At 37.2% G+C, this 12,971-nt stretch overlaps 1 protein-coding gene across 1 annotated transcript in view; it reads left to right on the forward strand.

Annotated features, from left to right (window-relative positions):
* The first annotated feature begins 8,108 nt into the window (after positions 1-8,108).
* LOC125224991 overlaps positions 8,109-12,971 on the forward strand; it is a 41,131-nt gene continuing 36,268 nt past the window's right edge. Inside the window, exons 1-2 of the mRNA XM_048128508.1 lie at positions 8,109-8,326; positions 10,945-11,084. Coding sequence (XP_047984465.1) covers positions 8,266-8,326; positions 10,945-11,084 — 201 coding nt within the window. The 5' untranslated portion in view covers positions 8,109-8,265. The remainder of the gene's footprint in view (positions 8,327-10,944; positions 11,085-12,971) is intronic.

The raw sequence follows: 12,971 nt of genomic DNA on the forward strand, positions 1-12,971 counted from the left end.
ACCAATGACCTCATACATAAATTTACCAGTTTAGGTGACAGAAGGCGAATCCAATTTGTAAACATTAAATGTGCTAAGGAAAAGAATCTTTCCGATTTTCAACGGGACACGGCTGAAGGGGCGAGCTGGTTTCGACTGCGCCCATGCATCTCAATTGTTCAGCGTTTCTTGTATGTCACTCCGAGCACCCTGACCATCGGCAGCGTAGGCCATGCACTGGCCGACTAGGTGTGGCACTTTGGATTACGTTTTTATAATAAATTAATGATAGTTTGTATTGTTTTGGTAATATATTTTCTACTCGTATACTACTCGTTTGGTACTCGTATAAACCTAAACTCTGACATAATTAATAATTAATGAGACTAAATTTAATGCGTTTTCACATTATCCGATCCGATATCGGATGTAGGACTGATACCCCATACATTACAGGCGCTATCTTGGATTTTTTCCAATGAAATCCTTCCGACATCCGATATCGGATCGGATAATGTGAAAACGGACTAAGACAATAGATACCTTGTTAGTGTTATATACCTATGCCTATGTATATCCCACCAAAAACATTCTGTAAAAAATAGCCGTCTCGATGGAGCTGCTTGTTTATCTCTAAAAAGTAATGAAATCTACATAAAGTTCCTTACTGCGATTTCTTTATTATTATAGTTAACTAGCCTTTGCCCGCGGCTTCGATCGCGTTAAATTCGAAAATCTCTCCACAAACTTCCATCCTCCATTATAAGGAAGTGGGGGGATATAAAAAGAGACAAAAAGTAGCCTATGTCACTTTCCATCCCTTCAACTATCTCCACTTAAAAAATCACGTCAATACGTCGCTCCGTTTTGCCGTGAAAGATGGACAAACAAACAGACACACACACTTTCCCATTTATAATTTTATACTTGACGTGACTTGGCCGTTGAAGTGTAGCGGTGCTGGCGACAGATTGGTGCAATGGTTTCATGGAGCACCTGGTTATAAACTTCTTTATATCCTTGTGTACAAAGAAGTTTATAAGTTTCATATTCGATGGTCCGAGCTTAAGGTTCGTAAAGCCATGAAGCCGAGCTGATAATCATTGACGCTAAACGCCGATCGAAACGCAGTCTGAAGTGGGCGATAGACGTACGATACGAGCAAGTATGCGTACTTATGGCTCGACGACCTTTTTCGATTATGTGTCACCGTAAGTGCGTTTTCACATTATCCGATCCGATATCGGATATCGGACCGATAATCCATACATTACAGGCGCCATCTTGGATTGTTTCTATTAAAATCCTTCCGACATCCGATATCGGATCGGATAATGTGAAAACGGTCTAAGTACGCGTAAAAACCGCCGCGCATAGTAGTCGACCATCCAACGCGTACTTGCTCGTACGCCTATCACCCACTTGACGTCGCGCCAACACTTTATGGATAAAGCGGGTTTTCGACAACTACCAATAAGATTTTAGACATTCAAAAATCTTCAATAATACTCGACTGTTTCGGTCGCACTTGTTCAAATATAGGATAGGATTGGTGTGAGCGAGACGGTCAGGAGATTGATTGTCAACATGATATCTATCATAAACACCGTTCGAAATGGCCTCATTAAAATCTAAATTTTAAATATATTGAAAGTAATATTACTAATCATTGACGTCACGCTGAAATGAAAGAGATAGAAAATTTGACAGTATGGTACTCTTTTGCATGATTGTCATAATTCAAAATAAGAACGATGGCTTGCGTTGTAAACAGGGACCGAAACATGACACGGGCCCCTAGCGTCATCTATGTACTTTTCACTGTATCACTTGTAATGCCGTTGAACTACCGCGTGCGTACTTTAAAAAAAAAACGACATTTTTATTCAAATGACACTCTTAGTGACATCTAGCGACATAGATTTACGGCTGCCAACGGGGTACGGTGTTTAGTATGGACTCTGCTGGTCCTTTATAATCGTCCTTGCAATTACTAAGCTATTTTTAAATATACATATTGACTGATTAATTACAAATATAATTGTATTTCATTGGTTTAACCCCTAAAATCATGTGATGCTCTCCAGCAACCCCACTTTGCGTTTTGTTTTTTTTTCTATTACGCGAGGATTTAGTACACAATAGGTGCTGAATTTGTACTTACTTGAAATAATTTGTACATTGGTGTAACTTTCAAACTCGGGTAAATCCGTTCTGCTATAAGGTTGTTTATCTTTCAGACAATGACGATAATATAATACCGGGACAGACAAAGCCCATAAAATTAATCGTACCCCTGAAATGTATGGGCCTTTTAAACTTAATACTAGATGGCGCTGTTTCGTAGCCTGTGAGTGACCAAAATGATATTTTCCTCAAATATTTTTGCGTGTTTATTATAAAAACAAATGACACGCTTCTTTATTTTAATATCATGATATCACGTCAATACACATTTTGAAAAAAAAAATTGTAGGCATCATCAGTGTTAGTTATGAAAGTATTTAATAGGTGGCGCTAAAAATTGAGATACGATTCTTAGCACCTATGAAGATTGTAAATCCTATATAAATCATCCTTGCATCCAGATTAGATTATTTTTTTTATGTATATTATCAATCTTAAATCTGAATGGATCTACCAGAGTTTGAAGTTAAGCAACACATTAGCAATTTACAAGGTGGCCAATGCCAACCAAACCAAGAGATATTATAAAGTATTAGAAAGCGTTTTTTTCTTTTATTAATGCGTTTAGCTTGTACCGAAACAGGTGTTGAGATAATCAACACTTGGTATAAATTATCATTATCAACATGTGCTAAACTAGGTACTTAAAGTATTGATCTGACTGTCTGTTTAGCGCTCAAAAGTTTTTTCTATATTAATGAAATGGCAACTAAAGAAACGACATCCAAGCTCTATTGAGGGTCGGCTCACTCCGCGATTCTATCGCCGCGCTACAAGTACATCCTAGCGGCCGCGAGTTCGCGGCCTACTCAGGGGTGGCGTGCGTTCTTACGGAATGCACGTTCGCACTTTCTATTGTTATTTTACGTCGCGAGGTTTTTTAAGCGATGTCCGCGTGTGAAATAGCTAATAATACTTAGTTAAATAGACATATTGAAAAACATAAATACCAATAGGACATTCTTACACAGATCTACTACTGATTAAGTCCCACGGAAAAGTTCAATAAGGCTTGTGATGTTGGAACTTGAACAAAAATATATAAATACAGTATATATACTTATATAGGTACTAACCTAGAAAGTACCCAAGACTTGAATATAATAGTATAACATTTTATGTGAGTATTAATTCGTTTGAATCCATTGGTAACCCTATCACCGGACGCCGCGCACGTGCGGCTCGTTTCTTTGTAAGAATTTTGTAGGTATTTAAAGAGGCGGCATTTCGTGAACATCAAAGCAGTGGGCCTTCTGTACTTGTACTATTATATATTCTGTGATTAGAGTCAGATGAGATGATGTTCTATCACTCCTTTTCATTTTGGCGTTGGTTTTAGGGACACCCGGTACAGATGTAGTGCGAAAAGATTTTTTCAGTACAGATGGTGTTTTTTTTACGCACTAGTGCGAGAAGTGGTTCATTATATGATAGGTCGAAACTTCGATAGGTCATCTGTAGGTACTGAAAAACGTCGTACGATACACGTGCGAAAAGGAAATTCGTAACTCGTGTCGATTTAAAACACTCCCTTCGGTCGTGTTTTAATTTATCGCCACTCGTTTCGAACTTCCTTTTTTACGCACTTGTATATCGTAATGTACTACGAGGATTCCTTCATATTTTTACGGAAACGTACGAACATGACACGCTATTTACAGTCAGTCTTAGTACAACACGTCCTAACGCTCTGAACCAGCATGACAGATACGAACGTTACCGGAAAAATACGAAGAAAAAATTTTCGCACTAGATCTGTAATTGATTGAAACAGAGACCCTGGTTTTTACTTAGCAATTCAAGGTTCTTTCAGCCCCAATTCACGATTAATTAGGTAATTTCCTGCTATATTCCGACAAGCAAGCACATAGTGTCCCGGAGACTCCATCCCACTGGAACACACGAAATGTTGTGTATCTGCACCGGATATGCTGTAGTTGCAGTTGTACAAGGCAAAAAAACGAAGAATACGGCTTTTGCTGAACCAAAGATTTCCTTTGGTAGGATTGGTCCTTAGGGCCCAAGAATGGATTTTCGAAGTGGGGCCACCGTGATTTTTGATGTTAGTTTTTTGAGGTTTTGGTAGCTTCTGCTCTGGAGGAAAATAGGGACTCAATCTATATAGTGGTATTCATTATGCTACAATTCCAAGTTGGTACCATATTTGTATGACTTAAGGATGTCAAATACATTATAGGACCCAGATGTGCACGAGGAAGATGTTAAACTTCGTAAAGTAAAAAAATAAGTAAAGATTACAGTACCTATTTATTTAAAAAAATCTAACACAAAAAAATCCGAAAAATTGGCACGATGGTTCCTAGGATCCTAGCCCTCGTCTTCAAATAACTCTAAATCCAATTCTATATCATCTGCGATGAATGCTTCGCGGTCCATTACACTGTAACAAAAAATAAAACAATGATTATCCAAAAAAGTTGAAACAAACCAGCAAGCAAACTAAAAGTGACAGTTATTCAAACACTAATATACCTAGAATTATCACAGTTGCCATTACTGGTCTTGCATAGGAGTGTGCATGGCATTCCTTCTCGTCTACAAGAACAACAGCCTCTACAGCTATTCTTACATCCACATTTTACCAGCTCTCATATGGACAACCCAGCACATTATCTGGGATGCGGCGCGAGAGTTGGTAAAATGTGGATGTAAGAACAGATGTAGAGGCCGTTGTTCTTGTAGACGACCTGTAATGGCAACTGCGATAATTCTAGGTATATTAGTGTTTGAATAACTCTCGCTTTTAGTTTTCTTGCTAGTTTGTTTCAACTTTTTTGGATAATCATTGTTTTATTTTTTGTTACAGTGTAATGGACCGCGAAGCACTCATCGAAGATGATATAGAATAGGATTTAGAGGTATTGGAAGACCAGGGCTAGGATCCTAGGAACCATCGTGCCAATTTTTTGGATTTTTTTGTCTTAGATTTTTTTTAATAAATAGGTACTGTAATCTTTACTTATTTTTTTTATTTTACGTAGTTTAACATCTTCCTCGTGCACATATGAGTCCTATAATGTATTTGACATCCTTAAGTCATACAAATATGGTATCAAACTTGGAATAGTAGCATAATGAATACCTCTATATAGATTGAGACCCTATTTTCCTCCAGAGCAGAAGCTACCAAAACCTCAAAAAACTAACATCAAAAATCACGGTGGCCCCACTTCCAAAATCCATCCTTGGGCCCTAAGGACCAATCCTACCAAAGGAAATCTTTGGTTCAGCAATAGCCGTATAATTTACCCTAACAGACGCAACGCGACTACACATCTATATCTGTTTTGCTTCGGGCGCTCTCGGCTCCGTTCCTGTCCTTAGCCACATCTCGCGGACACTGGCGATCAAATATATGAAAGAGGCGCGTTCCTAGCACACATTCTAAGCTCGTGTAGGTGAACGCGTACCAAGCTTGTATGAGTGAAATATGACAGGTCGACTGTTCGCGTTTCGCGGCGGCGCTTTCAGCGGGGAGCGGGAGTGGCCATACTGTATTCGATAGTAAGTACTCTTTATTACGAGTATTACAGCCAAAAAGTCTTTGAAACTGTATAGGGAATCGTATTTATCTGTGTTTAAGTATTATTCTACCTGTCTGCCATATCTACTCTAAGGAGTGTTAACGATTGTACCTACTCTTGGCTAGAAGGCCAAGTTTCATATTATAGTTGAGAGTCTACCTCTAGTAAATCCATACTAATATTATAAATGCGAAAGTAACTCTGTCTGTCTGTCTGTCTGTCTGTCTGTCTGTCTGTCTGTCTGTCTGTTACGCTTTCCCGCTTAAACCACGCAACCGATTTTGATGAAATTTGGAACAGACAATCTTTAGACCCTGAGACAGAACATAGGCTACTTTTTATTTCGAAAAAAAGGGATGAAGGTGTTGAAAAAGAGGTTGAAAGTTTGTATGGGATTTCTTAATTTTAAATGATAAAACCATGAAACTTTATATTTTAGCACTTGATAAGAAATCATTAAACATATATTTAAAGTCACATACAGGATTCGAACGCGATTAATTAACATTATTTTTACCTTTAAAATAAACATGGTGGGAAATAAACATTAACTAAAAGCGGGTAGATTATATTTATTTGTCTACCCCGAACATTTATATAAATTAATATCGGGTAGTTTTGTGTTGTTTACATCTCCGGTGACATTTTGCTGGGACGTCAGTCTTCCGCGACCACGGCCAGTGCAACCTGGCCGAAACGTTGGGAAAAAAGGTAAAAATAATGTTAATTAATCGCGTTCGACCTGTATGTGACTTTAAATATGTGTACAAAGCGCGAGAACTTAAAGTGTTATATCATTAAACATCTTGATAAGGGATAGGGATAGGGATAGCGATAGGGATAGCGATAGGGAAAGCGATAGGGATAGCGATAGGGATAGCGATAGGGATAGCGATAGGGATAGCGATAGCGATAGCGATAGCGATAGCGATAGCGACAGCGATAGCGATAGCGATAGCGATAGCGTTAGCGATAGCGATAGCGATACGGATACGGATAATATGGGTATCGTTAGAGGGATACGGATAATCGGTCGGCGGTCTCTTACAATCAATGTGCTCTAAGACGATCGTTGTTTGCTTGCTTTAAGATTACGTTTGCGATAAGTATAAGCAAAATGTAAAAAAATGTAAGGGATAATAGAAAAAAGTACTTTTTACCCACCGATCATAGTGTCGAAATACGGGCTATGTGGGATGTTTATAAAGGTTTCCCCAGCGTATATAGAATTACCTACGCTGTGGTCGATGTGTAATATTTCTACAATCATTGCAAGCAAAAGTATTATGTGCAATCGAAATAATCGCAGATAAATATACCTACAGAGAAACCTACGGTCCCTACGGATCCAAATGAAAATCTTAATGAATACTTTTATTACGCGGGCGAAGCCGCGGGTAAAAGCTAGTAATATATAAAAGGTAAAAATATGTAAAATATATAATATATGTATAGTTTAGTTCTTGCGTTAGTCTCGTCTTTAATATTGGAGACTTAAGTTAGCTGTGACGGGATTTTAGTGTAATATAAAGGATAGTAATGTTGAAAAGCCTTAATTATGAGCAACAGGTGTAATCCCACAACACGGTGTAACATAAAGAAACCTACAGATTTTAAAGCAATGTATGTTGCATGAAAGGGTTTGAAGAATAAAAAAAAGACACCACATTGATTTTAAGTACCACTTCAAATCAACAATAATTATTTTTAATGTGAAATTACCTACACTACATAAAAAAACTTATATAAAGTAGGTACAAAAAAAAGGAAAAGTTAGAGCAAACTCATATCATATAACATTTTGTCTTTCTTTACGTTGTTACAATCTTTCGGTTTCCTCATATTCCAGAAGTACAATATTATTTCCTGGACACAAATGAAGCCCTTCCCTCGGTTTATTTTTAGCTGAATGTATTTGTAACTTAACAGAGTTGACTTACTTTATAGCAAAAATATTATTTTTTGGACGTTTTTCCTATTATGTCGTCTCGGAAGTAAAATCAAATAAATGTATAATTGCTGTTATTAGTGTTGTTACTTATTACGCCACTGCGTATGGCAGATGATTATTTTAATTTCATCTTGCTCCCACTTACGCATAACTGAATGTGCCAGATAGGGACACAAAGTACTAGTTTTGTTAGATACATAACCTAAGACTCATCATTACCCCCTCCTCCTTGGAAACAGGTATAGCTTGTTATTAAATTGAACGCAAGCGCCAATAAGACTTTATTTTGTAATGTATTTGTTATCGTGTATTTGAGACCATCTCATTCGCACCTATTAATAAGAGCGAGCGAGGCACATTATGAAAGTGATTTTAAGGTGAGATCAATTCGGTGTCAAACCGTATGTCCGAAACGACCTCAAAGTTGACAAAGTAACTTCTGTAGCGGTTTACATCCAGTCATCCACTGAGTTAACGTGGGCGTTATAAGACGAGTATCGGTTTAAGTATAATGTTTTCGGCAAAACTAAATTAGTAACCTTTGAGACTTTGAATGGAAGAATTGTTTAAACTATAGTTTGGTTTAGTTACTGAATTTAAAAAATGTTTTTGATAAAATGTGTAGCGGCTTTTGCGATACTGCATTTTGTAAGTGCACAAAAAGGTAAATATAGATTTTTTATTTTATTTTATAATTAAATTTTCCGTGAAATCGTCATCTCTGCCTACCAAATTATAGCAAAAAAGGTTTCGCAACACAATTTTTTTGAATTATTTTTTTTAACATAATTTTTAATTTCGGTAAGGAAGGAAACTGATATAATAATAAACTTGACTGAAGATGTACGTATTAACTATTAAACTAAGGAGAGAAGGCTTATAACCGCCTTGAACCACGGTTCAGAAATGCAATTCATCCGAGGGGCAATGTCCTGTCAGTTGAACTGGTGCAGGTGATGACCATTGATTTACATACAATTTATTAATAATTAACTGGTGACCGAAGAGCTGGCGACTTCCTCGCACAGCGTATCAGCATTGCGATACAGCGAGGAAATGTCGCCAGTATCCTTGGTACAATGCCTCAAGCGCCTATTTTAGACATTAGCTAGCTTTTGAGTTTAGTCTTAGTTTCTTATATAATTATGTTCATGTAAATAAAGACTAAATTATTTATTAACTAGCTTTTGCCTGCGGCTTCGCTCGCACCATACAAACTTCCACGCCCCATTTTAGGCATGTGGGGGTTAAGAAAGAGACAAAAAGTAGCCTATGTCACTTTCCATCCCTTCAACTATCTCTACCTAAAAAAAATCACGTCTATTCGTCGCCCAGTTTTGCCGTGAAAGACGGACAAACAAACAGACAGAGGCAGAGCACATGAACTAGTAAGTTTCAGTGCCATCACTCTTGGCAAAAAGGGGTTGAAAGAATCCAAATTGTGACATTGCAGTGACAGGTTGCCAGCCTCTCGCCTACGCCACAATTTAACCCATATCCCATAATCAACTCCTACGACACCCACGGGAAGAAAGGGAGTGGTGAAATTCTAACCCTGCCTGCCTGCCTGTGTGCTTGTATAACATCGATGAATTAACATAATGTACCATCTGAACATACAGACGTATTTAATTTGTACATACGTGGATGACAGGAACAATAAATAGGTAAGATTGAATTGGCCGCAGGGTGAATATTTGTCGTTGTATTAACATATGTAACATCTGTATATACATGAAACGGTTTCCGTTAATAAGACACGCATTGATAACACAATGAAAAACTAAAATTGTTGAATTAGCAACAATAGCAACACATTTATCAAACATTGTCATTATAGTCATTATTACACATTTTCAGTACCTACGCATTCTTTAGATACCTACGTTTCTATTCAAGAAATTGTAAAAGTTACGAAATTTGTTATTATCTGTTTGTGGCTTATTTTTAACACGTTCGCTATAATATTGTCTTCGGTTACCGCGATAGTTACTCATGAAATAAAACTATGGAAACGGATTAAATCGCGTATAATTAATTTACAATTCATCCCCACGTTTCGAACACTTGACAGCGTTCGTGGTCAACGGGTGACTGAGGAAAAATTACAATGTGCAAAAGCTACCTACATACAAGAAATATTAACGAACCATGACCATAAATAATATAGATTTCTAAGGCAGGTTCACACACTATAAATAAAGCTAGTTATAAATACTATGTTAAAACACAATTAATCAATTAATCCATACAACAGAAATGCCTCACAGTCTTCGTCGTGCTTATTCCATTATCAGATGTACTACTGGAACCCAAGCCGGTGGTAAAGTAAAGCCATCTTCTCTATTAATGTTTGGATATTTCTTGATCTCAATGGCCTCGGCGATTTAATCCGTTTCGATAGTTTTATTTCATGACGTTCGCTATCCTTACAAAGTTATGCGTTTTCCTCGTACGTCCAAGCTAATAAATTCCTTAGCGGGGCACAGAATTGTGATGATAGTTCGTCGTACGTAACCCTTTATGGGGCACTGGGCTGTGAACGTGTTAAGCTCCCTGTAGGAAGTATCCCATTTTTCAGTACGGTTGCAAAGAATTAATAGACAACAGGCCAGGGGCTGGCATTTACATAACGACCTTGAGTTACTTTGCGCTACTAGGTATTCGATTACTTCTAAATAAAATAAGAAAATATTGATAGTCATTATTAAATATCAAAGAGGATCGAGTATTATAGAGAGTTACTGTCGAAATAAAATGTGTAATCACAGTGCTAGACTGCCATCTCTTGACACAGGCTTAGAAATTTGAACCTCAGTTTTGACAATTAGGCCCATATTCTTAGCTTGATATGTGTTACAATGTCAAATATTAATATTAGCGTCATACTCATCTAGCTGAACGTACCCCAAAGGTGTAATGCCATCTAGGCCACCGTACCTTTTTTCTGTATGGTACTGAAGTACGATTTTTTCTTGGACTTTATCTGTCTATACGGAGTTATATATGTCTTTGTTAAAAATTAACGGCACTGCTTAACGGAAAGGGCGAGCGACTTTCAATCCGGATGTCGCGGGTTCGAACCCGGCCCGTATTACCAATGAGTTTTACGAAACTCATGTTTTAGTATTGCCAAACAACGCAAAACAATGGCAAAATAACGCAATACATTATATTGTAGTATGAAAAAACAGGAAGTCGAGAGGCTTAGATATTATCGCGAATAAAGTTGAGTTAAATTCATATTCATAGGTTTTTAAGTAATATAAAATCTTATTTCAGAAATATTTACGGGCGACAACGTGAACTACCAATTCTTCCCCGTGAAAGGTCGCACCTCGGTGTCATTTAAAGTGGACGCCCGAAACGATGCCCACGTCGCTCTCAGCACTCATCCTAAGTTCTCCGTTCCTATGTATGAGGTATGTATGAGCGTAGGGAAGACCGAGGTAAGTTGTGATAGAGGTGAGTTGTGACAAAGTTGATTTTTGGGAACTTATTAACTATCAGCAAGTTCACAACAGCGCGCGTTTGCTAGGGTTTAGGTAGGGTTTTGTGAGTAAAAAACCAGCGCTTCCCAAAAATCGACGTTGTCACAACTCTCCTCTGACACAACTAAACTCGGTCTCCCCTTCCAAAGAGGATCGAGTATTATAGAGAGTTGCTGTAAAGTAAAATGTGTAATCACTGTGCACAGACTGCCATCTCTCGACGCAAGCTTAGAACTTTTGAACCTCAGTTTTGACAATTTGGCTCATATTCTTAGCTTGATATGTATTAAAATGTCAAATATTAATAATAGCGCCATCTAGGCAAGCGTTCCCCAAAGGTGTAACGCCATCTAGGCCACCGTACCTTTTTCTCTATGGATTAGAGGTACGTTTTTTTCTTAGACTTTATCCGTCTATACGGAGTTACATTGTCTTTGCCCCTACCTAGCTATTGTACGAGTAGCTGACGTCACACTGGTTTATGTTTCGTAATTAAATATGCTAAGATTAAAAGGACTGGGCCGGACACATTTGCCGCATGCCAAACGACCTGTGGGCTAAAAAAGTACCGAATGGACATCAAATAATGTGTCACGACAAACATTGCCTTAGACCGAGATACGTGAAAGAAAGAAAGAGAGGCCCTTGCCCAGCAGTGGGATACAACACACAGTGGGACACAGCACATTATTATTAATATTTATTTACCAAATAAATAAATATTAATAATAATATATGCTTTCTTGGATGTCGCTTTTTGTGGGGGCCTATCTTGTGGGGACGAGTCCCCGTCTGCCGGAAATAAATTTCAATTTATTTATTGTATACAATTAACACTAACGGTTAAACCTTACGTGCTAATTGACATTATATTTCTTAATATCTAACATGCATTAAACAATAACAAGTGCAGTGAAATGATTATTATAAATAGGTAAAGGTATTAAATTGAATTCAATGGACATTGCAAGATAATAAAATAAATAAACCGAGGGATTACATGTGAAAGGATAGATATGTCAAGGAAATACAATAATGATTTATAGTCATGGCAAAACAAAGAGGAAGTCATAATATTGATATAATATAAATAGTTCAAATGATTTATAAGCAACGATAAATTGGTCAATTTAATAAAATTAAAGTTAAGTCAAGTGACAGATATATAAACTTAATTATAAACAAATTTGAATAAAGTATTACTATTTATTGCGCGCATTATGTTAGGTTATGGAACTGGCGGTGACAATTGTCTCAACGTAGCGATTTGATGCAGCTAGAAATTTGGCTTCCGTTGTTAAGAAAATGTCCAGCTCTCTGTCACTGTCCAGGATGGCGTTTAGTAACTGTAATGGTATTGGGGGACCTAAAATACCATGCTGAAGGCTTTAGAGAATTAAATAAACTAGATTGATTAGGATGTAGATGAATCTAAGGAGTCTGAGCTACTATATGGGGTAGTTGTAAGGAAAGGCACATGGCGATTTATAAAATTGAAATATATTATCGCAAATTTATGAAGGTATAGGGCGTTTCTATCAAAGAAATCTATAAGGCATTTGTTATATAAAATGAAATTAATAATCTATGAATGCAAACTTGAATACACTACAGAAATACGTACTTGAGGAAAACAATTTAGGCCTTTATCACTTGAAATATTTATATAAATTATAAGACAAAAGTGTATACAATACAAGTCAACCTATAGCCCATACCTTTGCGGGGACAATCTATTAAGTCAATGGCTCATGAAGTAAGGGAAAACCCGCTAAAACCCTTACTTCGCCTCATTAATGTAACGTCTACATACAATGT

The sequence above is a fragment of the Leguminivora glycinivorella genome, chromosome 3, assembly GCF_023078275.1.
Source record: "Leguminivora glycinivorella isolate SPB_JAAS2020 chromosome 3, LegGlyc_1.1, whole genome shotgun sequence".
Taxonomy (NCBI): domain Eukaryota; kingdom Metazoa; phylum Arthropoda; class Insecta; order Lepidoptera; family Tortricidae; genus Leguminivora; species Leguminivora glycinivorella.